The sequence below is a fragment of the Semicossyphus pulcher genome, unplaced genomic scaffold (assembly GCF_022749685.1).
Source record: "Semicossyphus pulcher isolate SPU_LCO1_2020_fin unplaced genomic scaffold, fSemPul1.0.p SCAF_27, whole genome shotgun sequence".
NCBI classification, from domain to species: domain Eukaryota; kingdom Metazoa; phylum Chordata; class Actinopteri; order Labriformes; family Labridae; genus Semicossyphus; species Semicossyphus pulcher.
The window spans coordinates 1,977,501-1,996,448 of record NW_027211701.1 but is presented as its reverse complement, the minus strand read 5'-3'; the positions used below and the strand labels follow the sequence as shown (position 1 = coordinate 1,996,448).

The following is an 18,948-nucleotide window of genomic DNA, read 5'->3' as shown; positions in this document are numbered from 1 at the left end:
TAAAGCTACAGTAACATCATCATGTCTGTGAGCTGCATACAACATGACATTGATTTTGTTCCCGTGTCCTCCTTGGCTTGTATAACGTCCTAAAAAGTATATCATGTTACTTCTTTGATGTGCCGTGTGTTTGAGTGTCTGACAGGTCTTTTTCCACGTCTGCTGAGTGTTTTACCATCTGTGTGTAAAACTCAACAACGTTTCTCTGCTTCCTCTTTGCTGGATGTTAGCGTGAGGAGTCAATCTTTCTTTTGTCTTTTCTTCTATGTTCGTTGACGTAGTGTCGGTGCAGACTCCAATCAGGGAACTGAGATGAGTTTCACCGTTTCAACAATTGTTTTCCTGCAGAAATCTCTGTTATAATAATTCATTTGATCGCTTTCCGAGTGCTCAAGTCTTTCTTCTTCTTTCTGTCAGTGTCTGAGAGGAAAGCGTGAACAGGGGAGGAAACAACAGGAAACATGAGCATACAAGTTGATGGTTGATCTTTATATTTACACGTTTTTCATCGTTGTAACACTCCCTGTTTGAAGACCATGCTTCGTGTTAACATAGCACTGACATACATGTTAATTATGTTCAGGAACAAGGGCAGCTCGATTATAGCAAAAACCATAATCATGATTATTTTGATCAATGACTGAGATCACGATTATTGAAAACGATTACTGGCTGACTTTAGAACAGCAACCTTTTATTTCACTTTTTACTTTAAAAAAAAAGTGTATTTTCAACTTCAAACATCATTCAACTAAAAAACTAGTAATATATAAATAAATAAATGATATAATATATAAATACATACTTAAATAAAGTCAAAGGCAACTCTGTGATTGAATTTCAGGTGATGAAAAACTGGTCGTGTTCCTCTGTGGTGCAGACACCACGTAACAAACCTTGCACAGTATTTGTTGCTGAGTAAATCACAGTTTTACGGTTGCATGTTAACAGGATATTAGCCATGTGAACAGCTTAGTTGGCTTACTGTCTTTTTTATTTTAAAGGCTCAAATCTGAATATTTAGTGCATTTAAACGAAGTCATTATAACTTTACAGTCAGACTTTCGAGTCTCACGGGGAAGGAGAATGTTGCTACAGCGGTCACTTCATGGAAGAAGGAGGATTTATGAGTTCTGTTCAACTTTTGCTCTTGTTTCCCTGGCATCTCCGACTCCAGCAGGGACCATTGTGTCTCCTAAATAATTCCCGGTCTCTCTGATAAAAGTCCAGAGTTAGTTTGACACGTCCATTGTCCCCCAACATCACCTGACCTTGATGCAAGATCCAACAATAAGCTGCGGACAGCATCCAGAAATGATGCTGGAAGGCTACGTACAGCTGATGGCCACCGACCAAGCGGCTGTATTGGACTAGTTGGGAGTGATAATGTGTTGCACATGATCAAATATAAATCATCTTAAAGACTGAACCATCTCAATGAGAAAGGAGAAACTTAAAGCGTCTCACTAAGACTGTGAGCTGCAGTCTGGAAGGTGGTAGATGGAACACAGAGAGATGTTGAAGTTGTCTGGAGGCCTCGTTAGCTGTGGAGTCCTTAACTTAACAGATCTGGATATTTAAGACAACCTGAACCCTACAAACAGTTGGCTCTAATGTAGTTCCACGTTTGACAGCTTGACAGTTGAGTTTGGATTTGTGAGCAGCTACAAATCTTCAGCAGCGACAGAACTCGGGGGATTTGTGTTCCGGGTCTTTTCACAGCGAGATAAAGTCTGTGTGGTTGAGCAGCTCAGACGGACGTCAGACTTCGAGCCCCGGGACGGAGAGGATGAGTGTCAGCGGCTGACATCACGCTGCAGAGCGACGCTCTCTGGTTTCAAACTTTAGGGAGGCTCAGAATCACAAAACCCACCTGAGCTGTCCGACATGTGTGCAGCCGTCTGACAGCTGTCTTACTTTTCATCTGTTTACACTCATATCCAGCCTGTTCCTGTCTGCTGCTCTAAATTATTAATGGTGCTAATGTGTTTGGTGGCTGTTGATTAACGGAAATTCCTGTATAATTTCTGTGTATTACTGTCAAGAACTCGAACCAGAGAAAGGAGGACTCAACTGCACGTCTCGACTCAGAAGCAGATTTGTTCGGTACACAGGTAATCAATCCAACAAGGCAACAGTGTCAAAATCATGAGGCAAGAGGCAGGTCAGAAAACGAGGTCAAGGCTTACGTGAATCAGAATGCTGAGAGAATGCTGGAACGTGACGACAAGGTACAACGAACTGCCGAACGATACATTAGACACACGATGGGGGAAGGGACAGGACACAGACCTGAAACAGAGACAAGGGTGAGTGACCTTCAAAATAAAACAGGAAATACGAGACATGATACATGAGGGAACAAAAAACGTAGCCTAACTAAGGTGCAGACATGACAGTTACAAGGGTCTACATGATTCAGTTTAGAGCTGAACAATTAATCGAATATTAATCCCGATCATAATTTTGTCGCCCTCGTTTAAATAAACATGACTGACGGCGATATTTACGTTTAAAATGCTCCGCCCGTAGAAAACTCTGCTGCACATCAAATCAAGCGCTCCCTCAACTAACAGCCACTTCTCCAGGGGGCGATGGAGAGGTTTGGGCTTCACTTTTGGGGGAGCTGGCATGCCATGTGATGAGCGCCTACCTCTCAGCAGAAGTTTAGAGAGGAAGAGTAAACAACAGAGACGGTCAGAGAGACTAAAGTCACATGTCTGCAACAGAAGACGAAGAGCTGGTCCCCTGAAACGGCTCGCCATCACTTGTTTGGAGGCGTTTCAGGTTCAGGGCGAGTGATGTTAAGAAGAAACAATAATCATCAAAGAGGTCATGAAACCTGCGTCTGCGCCGCAAAGCAACACGACTAACTTGTTGAAGCAGCTGAAAGAACAAAGTGCAGCATGATGAGTGTGTGAAGGCCGAGAGGAAGAACGAGCTGCTCCCCGTCCTCCAGCGTCACGTCAGACATCCAGAACAGAGACGCTGCACAGAGACACCCTATCCACCCAACTCCCAAAGACAGCTGATGCTAACTTTGTACATGAGCTGGATTGAAGCACAAAAGGGACTGAAAGTGTTGCTTTAATATTCAGCAAACCATATTCTAATGTCTTGATCAGTCTTCTGCTGTCAGCAGGGTTGGTGCTCTGAAACAGTGAGACCCATTCAAACCTTTAAACATCCAGGACACATCAGTAGAACAGAAACAGGCGTCAGGTGACCTCAGGTCCTTTTTACAGCCGCTTCATTCTCTATTGTTTGTTTCGGCTTCTTTGAGTTGATGTGACGGCAGACCAACGCTTTTTTCTCACGTAAAGGGACAGTGTGTGTGTGTGTGTGTGTGTGTGTGTGTGTGTGTGTGTGTGTGTGTGAACACCCTTTTAGACATACAAGAAGAAACACAGAATCAGGGGAAATCGAGACAAACACACACACACACACACACACACACACACACACACACACACACGAACGAGAGGGAAGAAGCCCAGACAGGACATATACATATATAGCACATACAGCAAACATGCATATGCATACAGAAACAGACATAAATAAACACATTGTTTCTAGAAGGAACTGTGTGTGTGTGTGTGTGTGTGTGTCTGTGTGTGTGTGTGTAATAGTCTGTACACTCACACAGGCAGGAAAATACAATGGGCTGCTTCACTCTGTTTGACTGGCCTCTAATACAAAGGCCTGTCCGTGTGTGTGTGTGTGTGTGTGTGTGTGTGTGTGTGTTCCCGTCAGAGTCAATGTGTGGATGTTAAGTTGCTGTTTATCATAAATAGCACAATGGCATCTATCCATCTATGTGGTGCCGAAGGACAGGAAGTGAGATAACATTCACAAACACTCTCATACATCCGTCAGAGAAGAAGAATTAGTTGTATTGTGAGTCGAGTCTAAATATCAGACGGTATCGAGGCTTGTTAATGTTCTCTGTCATTATTATTAATTATTATTTTGCACTGGTTTACACACTGTTGTAAAGTCAGTTATATCCATTTGCTGAACAGTCTCAGATGTGCACGTCCAAACAGATGACTGAATGTTTCCAGCAAGCAGGAGGGATGGAAGAAAAGCAGACCAACAGTTTCACAGTTTGACATTAACCATTGCCCATCAGCCTGCGGCCAGAAAACATTGTTACTAGTTTTATTCCTGCACAAGTTGACCAGACATGATGATGAGATCACGTCAGATTACAAATTTAAACATCTTTTTTTTTCTTTTTCTGCTCAGGCGCCATGTGGCACGTGTTCACACGATTTAAAACCAATGTAATGTTGTCACATGTAGAGTTTAAATGTTTCCCTCTAAAATTGTTGCCACCAAATTTCGGGGCTTCTGGTGTTTGAGGTTTGGCACCTTGGGTGTTGTGGATTTGTGTGCACTGCTCCTTTGTCTTTGTGAGTTAATGTTTCCTTATGATAATAAGCACCTTTATGTACAGCTGCAAAGCCATTAATGGCCATGATCTTGTATTTGCACCTGTGAGTGCCTTGTTTTTTCACCTTTTTAAATGTAGGGGCTGTTGCTCAGTGCCTGAAACATGAGCGTCTATCAGTTGACCTTTTTATTCGGTGTGTTTGAACAGGTGGCCGACCTGGTTTTAGACTTTTGCCTCGTCTTGTGTCGAATGGTTTTAATGATTTAGAACATTCAAAACCAAATAAAAAACTAGCCTGTCACAGTAAAGGTCCAGTGAAGAATTTTGGCCTTGTCTTTTAGTTTTGTTTGTATTCACGCTGACTTTTTACCTACAAACCAACAGGAGTAAACATGAAGTCGAGCAGACTGACAGGTAACTCACTGATGGTCAGATTTGGTGACTAACCCACTTGGAGAAATCTAATGCCAGTGTCCAATAGCAAGTCACGCTGCACTTAAATGCTTCATGTGTGTAAAGGAGTGTTCCATAAATATACACTTCTCAGAAGAACCCTCAGACATCACGCTGGGTCCAGGCAGGCTCAGTCCTGTTTGTTGTTGCAGATATGGTTTGAGTTGGATGTCACCTCTAGTGCACTGTGCATGAGATGTGGACTTGAGACTTGGTGTCTTGGACTCAAGTTGACTTGAGTCACTGTTTTGATGACTTGAGACTCGACTTGGACTTGCAAGTTAATGACCTGAGACTTGACTTGACTTGGGGCATGATGACTCGGGTGACTTGTGTTCATTAGTTTGAATGTTAGCTGTTAAATATAAAATGATAAAATCGTCAAGTTTCTGTCTATCAAGTATGTACGCAGCGCAAACTGGGAGTCATGATTGTACGTCTCAAAAAGCTTGCTGTCAGTCAAACTCCTCGCTATGGCAACATCAAAGCCCCCAAAGAGAAGCCTCATCAGTCGTACTCGTTACTACTCAATACGGCCTCAGAGCAGACCATCTTCATGGCTGCGTCTGTGCCAAGATAACACAGATACAATTCACTGTCATACTTTTTGAACAGGTTATATAAACTGGCCAATAATATCATTATTAGACGGGCTGCTAACACCTTGTCTTTTCTCTTTATAAAGACCGGATACTACAGGTAAGAGTGCTGGATCTGAGGTGGAAAAAGAGTGACTTGACTCGGGACCTGACTTGCCTTAACTAAAGATTCGACTCCCTTGACTTGACATAACCTGTGGCTTGACTTGACTTGCCCAAGAAAAAATGACTGGAGACATGCTTGGGACTTGAGCAAAGATGACTTGGTCACAACACTGTTGAATAATGTTCGGTGTTTCACCTGCAGCCTACGGCGATATGACACTTGTCATGTATTACCTCAGATTGCTGTGTTTATAAGTTTACTGGCCATGATCACTGAATGACAGTAGGGCTGGGTATTGATATGGATTTCTCAATTCGATTAGATTCTGATTCACAAGGTCCCGATTCGATTCGATTTCTGATCTAATTCGATATCGATTTGTGTGAGGGTATTTCACTTACAATATCAGTGCACCTCTAACCTGGTGCATTATCAAAATCTTTAATGTGTACAATAAGAATTGACCCCAAAGAAGTTACATCCTGTACTTTCTATTTAATATGACCAACACACAGCAGTAAACACAATATTAACAGTTTTATGAATAAGACAGCTTCTGAACTTTTTTTTACAGGCTCAGATTTTCAGTCTGAACATCTGGTTCAAGGTTTTGATTAAACCAACTGGGCTTCAGCTCACGCAAGATTTGTCCACGAGATCTCATAGCGTGAAGTACAAAGCCACACGAGAGTTATGGGGAAAGGCATACTGTATAACATCACGCCGAAAATACACTCGCGGCCAAAGCCGACGCTAACAGAGAGAAACATAAACATCAGTGCAAAACTAACTTACATATTCATGGATGCACACACGATAAAAAGACTCGGTCGGCGATCACTGATGTTTCTGTAGTAGCTGCAGTAAACAAGTCCGGGCATGTCTCCCCCTCACTGTCGTGTTTCAGGGGGGATGCGCTGAGTCGTGCTGCGTTCAGGAGTGCTCAGAAATGTGAGTGATCAGACACATTTTTACATATTTTTAAAGATCGATCTCAGGATTTATGAATCGATACTGGGTCATTCAAATGAGAATTGATTTGAATCGGCGGAAGACTTAAGACTGCTGTCCATTTACTGATGAAGAATTCCCTTAATTCAGTCCCTCCAGGATTTCACAGCTTTTTCTGTGATCGTCGGATTTCACTGCAGCTTTTTGAAAAAGTTGCATTTAAGGTGGGATTTAAGGTAAGACTATTTTTTCTCTGTGTTATGCATCCACTTTGAGCGACTGAGACAAATCCTTCTATAATTGGTCGATTGGTCAACCGACTCAACACAAGGCATCAGGAAGTGACTATGTGGACGACTAACAGCTTTCAGCACAGAAACATGATCAGTGATCACAAGAAGATATGTGAGTGTTGGATTTATTATTATGGAATCACTGAAGAGAGTCTCCATACAGGCTCTGTTATTGGACGCTCATGAAAGACAGATCACAGAGGAACGACTGGTCAAACTGAAAGTTGCGCTGATTGTTTGAATTTGTGTGAATTTGTCCTGGAGGGACTGCATGCAGCTAATCGACTCATCAGTGTTCATTATCAATGCTGGATGTTTCTCCTCTGTGCGGCCCGTCGTAGCTGTCTGTTATGTTATATCGGGGGGGTTAACCTCAGTGTCACTAAACTCAGCTGTTGATAAACACATGAAGAGCTCAGCTTGGCTTTCGAGGAACTGCAGCTCATACTGAACATTCCTGACGCACAGCTCGACTTCACGTCAGCACACCTGCCTGTCCTCAACACAGTTACAGCATGTCTCTCTCTCAAAAAAACACGCGCACTGTCCTGCTTGTGAAGGGAACATAATGACTCGTTAAGGACTTGAAACAGAGTTTAGGACATGGACTTGACTCGAGACATGTTGGTCTTTACTAAGGACTTGACTTGGATGTTGTTTGTGGTAAGTCCAGGCATTACCACAGACTTGCTGCTCTTCACTCCAGACTTAACTCTGGACTTGTTGATTTATATACTGGGGACTTGTTTGCATTAAATCCAGACTCCAGATTTAGATTTGGGTCTAAAGTTAGGACTTGACTCTGGGACTTAAAAGCCAATATTGTGCCTCGTTTGTGACTGTGTGACATGTTCTTCAGGTACTGCTGCGACCTGACCAGTCAGTCGAGCAATAATAAACCATAATCTCAGTGACGGTGTCTCTTGTCTCTTTCAGGACTCTCCACCAAAGCCAGACATGGAGCAGAAGCTGCGTTCAGCCTCCAGCGTGGATGAACTGATGAGTCTCATCTACCCTTCGTACTGGGCCGCTCTGAAGTGCAGATCCAAACTTTCTGCTGCCGCCTCCTCGGCCTCCAAACTCTCCCAGAGGCCTCAGCCTCGCAGAATGAGGCCGCCGGCTGACACAGAGGAGCCCACGTTCGCTGCTGCCTACCTCAACCTGGACCTCCTGAAAAGTATGTTCACGCTTTGTTTCAGTACTTTATCTTTTAGACACAAATGTGTTGAAACATTTTGTCAAGTCAGTCAGAGCAGCACTAGAGACCAAGGGATATAATAACCGTTGTCTAAAGGTTATGTAGCCACTGTGGTGCATTGACAGACTGGTATGTGCGTGAAAACAAAGACTTCTTGCATGGCCGTGTGTTGGTCTTACTCTGTGTGTGTGTGCAGGTATAGAGTCGGAGTGGAGGAAGACTCAGTGCATGCCCAGGGAAGTGTGTGTCGACGTGGGCAGGGAGTTCGGCGCTCCCACCAACATCTTCTATAAACCACCATGTGTGTCCGTCTACAGATGTGGAGGATGCTGCCACTCTGAGGACAAACAGTGCCGGAATATCTCCACTGGTTACCTCAGCAAGACGGTGAGCACGTCCTCCTTTCACGTCCTCCTTTCACTCCTGCTCTTATTATGACAGGCTCAGATATGGATCTCGTATGAGGGAGAGTTGATGTGGAAACACTTGGAGCACTGTGGTCTGGTCATTGTAGTTCTGCCTGAAAGAGTTTATTAAAAACTGTTCTTATATGAACACTGTAAGCAACAACTGTAGCTCAGAGAAAGAGTTATGAGCATGCCGTGCTTTTAAATTGGCTTTGTATGTGGTCTGTGTGTGTGTCTGTGTGTGTGTGTGTGTGTGTGGTCATGGTGTCTCTCTCAGTTGGGGGCTCTTCCTGCGTCTGCCCTGCTCACGGCGGTATCATAAATGACTGGTGTTTGTTTTAACTGGCCCAAAAGGAGCTTTTTATACGTCGCTGTGAGATAATAAATCAATTAAAAGTTAATTTGAAGGTTTTCATACAGTGTCAATAAATCAAGTGGACCCTGACTGAGAGCACTAACGCAGTAGAGTTTATGATGATCTGCTGTGTTACTTCAGCCCACAGTGAGTCTGCTTGGGTTAACAGTAAAACTCAGTCATGCTCTCCAGTCGTCCTGCAGGGCCAGTCTGTTTGCCTTGTAAAGTGAATATATGTACTGTATGTGTCTTTCAGCAGCTGATTCTGTTTTGGGCTTTCAAAGACACAAACATAGCGAATACTGGAACCTTGAAAAAGGAAGTGTTCATTTGTCAGACAAGTTTACTTTTAATTAGTAATTTGATGCTATAAAAAGGGGGTGTGACCTCGTGATTGACAGCTCTGTTGACTTGACTGTCCCATCTTATACAGTCAGAGACGATGTAGCCTCTGGGGACAGCGGTGAACGTGCCGCGCTGTAAGCGATAAACGACTTCCCGTCACGACTTCCTTTTCCGCGTGCTGCATTGTTACAGAAAGAGAAACCGTTTGCTGGTGACCTACTTGTTATTAATGGGTCGGACCTTTCAACGTCACGATGCAGATTTGTAAGAAGTAAAAATTCCAGCTTCGTCAGGTCTGGCCTCAAGAGGAGATGAAAACTTTTAAAATGCTCGTTTGTTGAACGGAGGTCAGATCAATCTGATGCATTCGAAGAAGTCGGGAAATCTGATGGCTGAACGAGTTTCGTGACCCAGCGTCAGGGGAATTCATCTCAAGTTAAATTTTAGCTCTCGAACAGATTGTTAGCGGTTAGCTGTTAGCATGCAGATGTCTGTTTAGAGATTTATAAGAAGCTAAATCGTCGTCAGATCACGCTGATGGGAGCCGGGATGTCATCAAAGTTCCGCCTGCTTTTGCTCTTCACACGGACCGTTTTTCCTGCAAACGCCGCAGCCTGCTGATACGTGATTGGTCAGTATTACTCTTACTTACTTAAAAGGAAATCAGAACACTTGCCTTCCCTGAAATCCACGTCCCTGCCCACAGATTCTAGTTCCCAAGCTGCAGAGTAGAGGTACAGTCATAAGCGTGAATATCTGCTTCAGACCAACACAAGAAGCTGTTCTGCTGTGAAACACACCAGCGTGTTAAGTGTGTGTTTGGGTTAGCGGAAGTGGCTACATCGGCTCCACCCGCTGATCTCTACTGCACAACTCTGGCTCCAAAAACACGATGCCAGCGCAAGATGGCAGCGCCCGTTACGGGGGGTATTTTGGCTTAAATTTTGTACAATGAGAGCAGATGGAGACGCTCCACCCACCTTTTTATAAAGTCATTGGTAGATCCAGAATACGAGACAAGGCTGAAGGTAGCATAGTTTATTTTCATGATGAACTTGTCTCATGAAAACGAAGCCTTTCTCCAGAACCTCAAATATTTGATTTCTATTTTGAATTTCCAAATGATCCTCCACGAAGGTACCGGTGTATTTCATTACCTCCATCCTGTCAGAGAGGGACATCCCCTGTGTGCTGGAATACTTAAAGAGGAATTATGTGATCCGAATGGTGGATGTGTGGTTATGTTTGGAACAGATCCAAACCACTAAGTGATTTCTACGGACTGCAGAGAAAGACGTATGGTGATGAGACACATGCGTACTGAATTAAATCCTGGTAACAAACTGTTGCTTAGGCAGCGCAGCATTAAGAGAAGCTGTCCTCTCTAATGGTTTATGGCTCGATTCCCAGTTTAAATACTTCATGGCGTACGATCATCTTACACACATGTAAACACTGTTTCCAAAGACGGATTTCCATTTAACATAATCCTCATAAAAACAGACATTTATGGGCACTGAAACACCATGACATGAAAAAGTATGTTATTAAATTGTTTGAATTATTTTAAACCGTCATAAAATGTTGTGTTTCTTCCATTTATACATTTCTGCAAAGAGAAAAGCCTAATATGACGCTGGGGACATAAAGCTTAGATTAACAGGACTGTGAAAACACGTTGAAGAAACAGATGGAAACTGTTCTTTTGGGGGGGGAATAAGGCAGCAGACAGAGCTGCGATCCAGCGCACATAAACAAAGATCTGCTTCATGGTTCAGCTGCTGCGTTCCGAAAACTACAAACCTCCGACAGAAGCTGGTGACGTCGTGCATGAGGCAGCTGAGGCATGTGAGCGGCATGTGGCTGTTGAGGTCTTGGATGAGCAGTAATGTTTACCCTGGTGTACATTAAGTGCTCCACTTTCTTCAGAGGATGATCGCTCAGTGTGACGTCCTCCTGCAGCTGGATGAGGAGCTGAGTGCAGAACATGAGCACACAGTGAGGACAGAGGATCCTTCCAAACACAGATACACAATGTCCGGGCTCATAAAACAGGAACAGGACCCCAAACACCAGAGCTGGAAGTGACGAAATACAAGTGCTCGCGTTACTGTAACTGAGTAGCTTTTTCATGTACTTTTTTCAAAGTCCGTAATTTTACTTTTACTTAAGTATGTTTTAAATGAAGTCAAGTAATTCGCTGAATTTGTACATCCCTCCATTACTGAGTAAGACATGCATCTACGGATATTACGAGCGAGAGAGAAAAACTGACTTGGACCAGACGGCAATCAAATGCCTCGCTTCAAAAACAGGCCGATCAGATCAAAGTGTCGTGCATCACGACAAAACAGCGGTGTCAGCTGATTTTCACAGACTCCGAAGTGAAGAAGGAGAGCTGCGACTACCCGGGCCCGACGCACAATGCGAGTGAACCAAGACAGAAGAGAGTTCAGAGGAAACATCACCTTTAACACAGACTGAAGAGAGTTTTTAATTTGACCTTTTTTACCGCTGCCTCGTTACACGTCGTAACACATTAGTTTGAAACCGAACTACACCTTTAAATCTTCGCACAATAACACAAACAAACCAACCGATCGAGGCAGCAGTAGACCATCAGCAACTGTGTTCTGTGAGGTAAAATTACTGTTTTTGTCAATGGAGTCTGGTGGCCAAGAAGACAGCGATATAACTGCTGTTTCTGGTTAAACAAAGGATCTTACTCTTTGACAAAAGGTCCATCTCTCGTTATTTTGACACTAAAACATGTTAACACAGGGCCCAGGTTTCAAAATAACAAAGTTTCATGTTATTTCATTTGTATAGGATGCATGTGTGAGGTAACCATGGAAACATGCGTTCATTAAAAAAATCTGCGCGGTGGGAAAGTAACTAAGCAACTTTTATTTTTGAGTGCTTTTAAGTGAGCTACGTTTTACTTTTACTTAGGTACATTTTCAGTCAGGTAAGGGCCCGATCAGACAGAGCGCGTTTTGCAGGCAACCACCGAATCATTAGCTGCCAAAACTGTACCTCTACCACCGGATCTTCATGAACACAAACGCAAAGTTAACATTGTGGCTGTTATAGTTTTTTTCCAAACTGTGGAAAAAAAATGTACCTGCCCCTGATAAAATGACATCATGACTGCCTGCTGCAGTTTTAAATCACAGTCAGTTTAAGCAGCAGCTCCTGTGATATGATGTACTGTTTGATCACGTACGTACCTCCATCACCCGCAGCTGCACACTGACTCAGAGGAAACTCTCTCTAGTTCATTTTCAGCCTGTTGTTAATAAAGTGGCTCGTGTCTTGTGTGATAGCTTATTGTTTGAGCTCAGCTGCTTTATTCATTTCCTATAAGTGTTACCTTAATGAGCTGGAGTGCAGACTGCTCCTTTGTTGATTTTAATCAGAGCAGGAAGTCTGCTGAGGCCTCGATGTCTGTCTGTGTCTGTCTGCGTGTGTGTTTGTAGAACTATATGTGCAGATGTATTTTGGTGCATAAACTTGTGTGAGTGCGTCAACACTACGCAAGCAGCAGAACAGAGAAGTACTAATGATAGTAAGACTCTGATCCTGTGTTAATTAGCAGCTGACATTAGCGGCCCCATAACATGAAAATACATCCTTATTGTTTGGTGTTTATTATAACCTCAGAGGTGTAAAATAAAAGCTGTGATAATATGAAGTCACTGCGGTGGTTGTTTTTATTTCTGGCCACTTTAAGCAACAGGATGACCCATAGTTGTTGTTTGGGTGGACTTGGAAGTTTTAGGTACAGGCAGGCTAACAGTAAAATCTTAAGATTACTTTCGCCTCACCAAAAATGAACCCCCTTTTCAGCTTACAGATGTGTGTTATATTGTCAGGATGACGTGTAGCCTGCTGCATGTCTACCCTTGAATGTATCAACTCTACCGTCTCTGCGTCGCCTCGTTTACGGCCCATTATCTGTAACTCTGCAGCCTCATAACAGGAATGACAGACGCAGTATAACCTTTACAGCTCTTTACAATGCTAACAGTCTGACAGTGAACTGGGCAGAAGCATACAGTATTAGGCACAGCTGTTTCAATTACAACAATACAACACAGGCTCTTAGTCCCACCAGTGTTGTGGAGCTGTGTTTAGCTGCAGATGCTTCTTCACGTTTGAAGTCGAGCACTTCTCCTCCAGACACAGCTTTCATCTCACCGTCATGTTGTTCTTGTCCCTTTCACCCAAACATTCAGAATCATGTGAATATTTCCACAAAGTAAACGCTGTCCTCCCTGACAGCTCGCTAGCTGAATTAGCTAGCTACACATGCGCACTGACACAGCTGTGTTCACCTTCTGCTGGTACGCAGCGACCTGCCAAGAAGGAGGAGAGAAACAGAAACAGAGCTTCAGGGAGTTTCTGTTTTTTGTGGCGACAAAAGGAAAAGAGACATACGGTAATTTATCTCCAGTTACAGATTACTTTTAACGCGTTACCTTAACACTAGCAGTGGGTGACCAATATAAACTGTGAATTTAGCTGTAGATGTACATTATTATCCAGACAAAGTCCTTTACAAATTCAAACATTTTGACACACATCTTTGTGACGGGACAGAGACCCTCAGAAAAGCACTGAGACTCAAAATAAACTTTAACATGACAGAAATGATTAAGACAGAAACAAAGGTACAGATATAATTATAAGTGTGAAAGTATGGAACCGATATCATCAAATCAAATGACTTTTGATGTCGTTTGTGGGGATGTGGTTAAGGTAGGACCTTGCTAATTTTCTTGAAATTGGTGGAGACCAAAGCGGAGATAATTGGAGAAATAGAGGCATCTTCATTCTCTTCTCATTGGTGGCCAGTTATTGATTAACAAAGCAGTTCAGTAATCATTTTATTTATATGCTAACGCACATTATTTACATTTGAGAACATATGCTACAATATTACCAGTGTAAATTGGCCCAGTAACTTTAACTTGATCTCGAGGTTATTCTAACACTGAATTACAATCTGTTGAAAAGTGTATTACATTATTCATATGTGTGTTCATCATGTATAATAGTGCAACTAACATGAGACTAACATAACAGCCAAGTTGTTTTCAACGTTCATTTATTAGCTGATGGCTGACTATGATTCATGGTTCAGTCTGACTGTCAGGACTGAGGTGGTTGTTGAGGAGCTAGTAGCTGTTTCTCTTTACATTAATCGACAGTGTCCGGGATTGTTCCAGAGTACCGACTGATATTTGTTTTCACCGTATTTAAAGTATGTTGTAAACAATATACTTGTTTTCAGCTGTTTCGTGGAGTTATCGAAAGTAAGCAATGCACCACACGTCTGAATTCAACACGGTAAATGTGTCAATCAATCAATGTGTCACACCTGCTGTTAGCTTACGGGTCAACGTCATGTTACGTCATGTTTACCACAAAGACCCTGTGCGTTAACGTTATCTATCATACTGGAGAGAGTTCTTCTACTGAGCTCTCCTTCCAATTTTAAGTACCCAAAAACATGGCGTCCGTGGTGCTGTACGCTTGAAGTGTACCAAGCACTGAAAAAAGAGTTCAGATTTAATCGGCATAAGGACACACATCTGCATGTGCATGCATATGCGTGACTGTGCAGTACACCAGTGTCCAGCTTTGAAATGTGGTCACCCTACATGAATCAGCTTTAGATGGTCAGGGTGTTTGAACAGGCTTTTGTGATGTTGTTTTGTCCTCCGCAGAGAGGACACACCACTCTCTGTGGAAAAGCAATCATCTTCAAACAGTCAGTTAAAACAGACTAAACAGACGCCTCGTTGTGTGTTTTGAAACTGGGACGATGCAGTTTGAAAGGTTATTGGACCACAGAGTCATGAAACTTCACGCTGCGCGTCACCCTTTGGTTTAGGTAAGAAGAAAGGAGGCCAAGGTTACGCTGTGTGCTGAGCCGCAGTCTGTTTGAGGTTTCACAAGAGCCGTCTTTCCCTCTGATAGTTTTTCCTAACTGCTGTTTTTGGCTGCAGTGTCTGACCGCTCGCCAGTGTTTGGAGATTTACATACACGACATAGTAAATCATTGAAATTATGGCCGACCCGAGAGATAATTTAGAGTCCAGCTGAATTCTAATGACTTTTTGAAAGTGATTGGACATAATTTGTCTCTGAGTGGACGTGTGGGAAGGTGAGAAGTCAAACGTGTCTCTTTCTTTAACAGCCGTCTGCGGTTTGTGTCGTCATCCTGAACGTCTCATTGTGCTGATTTATTTTGGCAGCGCCTCCAAGCAGCTGGCAGGCGCTGAGAGGTTTCGACACTTAGCAGGTAATAGAAGTTTTGCTTAACTGCATAATTTACTGTTTGACTGGCTGTAAGTATCTGTAAGCGTTTATGTCTGTCTGCTGGTCCTCTGGTTAGTTCAACACCTGTTGTCGCTCTTCACTCTGCAGATGTTTGGGGGTTAGTCCTTCTTTCACTCTTAAGTGTGCTGTGGTTTTGTCACTGTTGGCTGTGTTACCTTTAATGCTTTATTTTATGCATTCTTTTTTTTGCTCGACTGTGAGGCCCAGCAATGGTACCGTCCTTCCACAGCAAGATATCTAATGACCACAGCAAATGAGCAAATGGCAAAGAAACTTCATGTGAACATTCATGTTCCCAAGACAATTTATTTCTTATGTTTTTGATGAACTTCTAAACATCCCTTTGGCACCAGTATTTGGACACATTTCCATTCGTACACCACAAATATCAGACACCCTGACATGAGATTAAGTCAGCACATTCAAGCTTCTCCAAGGATAACCCATTATGTAAACTATACCAATACATACACAACAAATAATTTAACTAGAATAACTTTACTTTATAACTTAAAAAACAGGAGAAAGAGTTGCATACAATCTACAATCTATAATGAGCATAATGAACACAAATGACAGAGATAAGCAAACTTGGCTTGTTGGCGATGAGCACCACGAGCTCCTTGTACAGCGTGACAGCAGAAACAATATAAAGCACCCTTAACTACATTGTTGAAGTTAAACAAAATCAGGCTTCTGCAAAGAGCAACATGTTTTGTTGTGGTTAATTCAGCATATAAATACAGATCTGTTGATAAAGACTGTAACATACACATGATGAAAAAGAATGGCTGCTAATCTGACGTGTCATTTCCAACTGACAACTCCAGCAGGGACAAATGTGTTAATTAACATCTGAGAGTATAAGGTCTAAAATGTTTAAAGGTCCATTTATATCTGAACCATGCAGTCATAGTAAAGTGTTACTGGGTGTAAGTACATATATGTTGGTCGACGCCTCGTTTTGTGTCTGTTTGTTTGTTGGTTGGTTTGATGCCTGTGTTGGGTATCGGTCATTGATTAAAAAAAAAGAAAATCTTGAATGGATCCAACAAAAATTCCCTCATGGGGAACCCTGGTGGAGGGGCTGATACTTGTGTAGGCGAGGGCTGAACGATATATTCGTTTAACAAGCACAATTGCAACGTGCAATTATGAGGCAAGTGAACTGAAACACATCAAGCTGCTACTTTAGTTTTGCTCGGTGCAAAAGGAAAACGGGTTCATGGTTTCCCACGACTTATTTACAGATATCACCTGAGCGCAGAGTGAACTGGCCGCTGAGTCTGTGTGTCACCTGCCTGCAGACTGTAAAGAAGCACGCGACGCTGCTGCTGCTGTCACAGAGCATGTCGGTGGGCTGATCGAGGCAGACGGGCAGTTGCACGTGGTGGCTTTTCAGTGAGTGTATTCCCGTTCTCAGCGGCACCTAACCCCGGCGCTGGTCAACGTTGTGGCCACATAAATGGACCCGTTCACGGAGCAGACGTGCCGTGGAGTGTTTTTTTTAGCGGCTACACCTGCAGCACACACACGGCGTGAGGTTGTGTGTGCCGACAGGAAGTTAGATTCGGGGAGCTTTCCTTTCCAAAAGTTATTGTCACCGAGGTGATAACGCTGATTAAACTTACTTGATAATACTTTTTTTCTTTAAAATTATTTTCTTAGGCTTTTGCCTTTACTTTATAGGACAGCTGAAGAGAGACAGGAAATGTGGGGAGGAGACAGTGTGGGATGACATGCACCAAATGGATTGGCAGACCGGGAGTCGAACCTGCGATCAATGCGATGAGGACTGTAGCCTCTGTACATGGGGCGCCTGCTCTACCAACTTAGCTAAACCAGCGCCCCTCAAACACAATGATATGACATGGTATGATGACATACTGTGCAAGTAACACAGCTGCAGCCCACAAGTCTGCATTTATTCTGTAAAGAAACGTGTCGCTCCTCCTGAACTCTCTTCTCTCACCAAGTGTAACAGAAGTAGGAGAGGGATTTTGTTTTGTTTGAAGAAAATAAACTTGTCTGGTAAAATTCCCTGAATTGTTTTTCAACTGCAATAATTATCAGAGAACAAACAGTTGTCACAAAGTCAGAATCGTGCAGCCCTGGGTGATAAAAGTTGTGGCTGCGGCGGCAATGGATTGATTCCCTCGCCCTTTGCTGCATATACGACCCCCCCAGCCCCCCACCGAAGGCAAAGAAAAGCATGACATAAAGACATTTTTCTTGTACGAAGTGAATGCATGACACAGATCAGTAATACACAATGTTCGGCCTGACATCAGGTGTAATATACCTGCAGTGCAGCTGTGAATGTGCTAACAGAAGCATCACCACATATCCCACTACACTGGAGGAGAGCCAGGATCACAGCTTGCACAGGCTCAGTAATCAACCCTTTGCCCGTGTGTCATGCAGTTTGACAGCTCGTTGCTGCAACATACTAACGTCTCTGCAAGGATCAGTTATGTTTCATAATATCTCAACTAGTACTTTTTACTTTGCCCAGAGGTGGAGGACAAAGCGGCATCAACATTTCGTGGTCAGAACTTTGTTGAAAGACACTCGAGCAGTGTGGCGTCCATTGGTGAGAAAAACAACAGACCAGGAAGTAAAAGAATAAAGTAGTTTGCAGCAACACATTTAAGAAATGCGTGCAGGTGAACTTTTCAACCCAGTGGTGGTCGCCGTGATCTAATAGTGCTCTCTTTCTGTGTGTGTGTGTGTGTGTGTGTGTGTGTGTGTGCGTGCGTGCGTGCGTGCGTGCGTGCGTGCGTGCGTGCGTGCGTGCGTGTGTGTGTGCGTGCGTGCGTGCGTGTGTGCGTGTCACCAGGTCAGAGAGACTGAGGTCAGCTTTAACGATGTCCTCATTAGGATGAGAGGAGCAGAGACAGTTGAAGCAGTTTAACGCTCTTGAATGGGAGTCATTGAGACTAATTAGTTTCTATTCATGTTGTAAACTGTGCGATTGAATGAAGAGTCTCTCGGGCTCTCTCCTCTTTTCTCTGCAGCAGTCTTGTGTAAGACTCTTCATCAGTGCCATGTGAAACTAAAGCCCAGCTCCTTGTTACTGCTTTTGTTCGGTCCTTCGCATTCTCAGCACTCGGTGTAACGGTGCTGTTTTCCCAGTGAGTTGAGCTGCAGGTTGAAGTCCAAGTGGAGGGTCCTTGTTGGAGGGTCTTTGTTCACAGAGTGTGTGAAATAGTGGCTTTTCGAGATGGACCAAAACGTTCTGATGCTGAAGTGAGCTCTGGGAGTTTCACAACATCAATGTGAAATAGATTTTATTTTGACATGCTTGTTAAATGGAGTTAATTGATTTGTGGACACTAAGAGGCAGAAACACAAAACAAGCAGACTGCTGGATGAGAAGGTGCCCTGATAGAAAGCAGCTAGTAGCTTTATTAAATAAAATAAAGCCAAAGGTGCAAAATGTCACAATTGTTTTTTAACTTTGTCTGACCTGACGTCTTTACACAGAGCAATGC

General features: G+C 43.2%; 1 protein-coding gene across 1 annotated transcript in view; it reads left to right on the top strand.

Moving 5' to 3' along the window:
• The window catches only part of vegfc (vascular endothelial growth factor c), a 51,684-nt gene that overhangs the window by 17,471 nt on the left and 15,265 nt on the right, over nt 1-18,948 (top strand). Inside the window, exons 2-3 of the mRNA XM_069677036.1 lie at nt 7,738-7,978; nt 8,196-8,386. Of these exons, the coding sequence (XP_069533137.1) occupies nt 7,738-7,978; nt 8,196-8,386 (432 nt within the window). The remainder of the gene's footprint in view (nt 1-7,737; nt 7,979-8,195; nt 8,387-18,948) is intronic.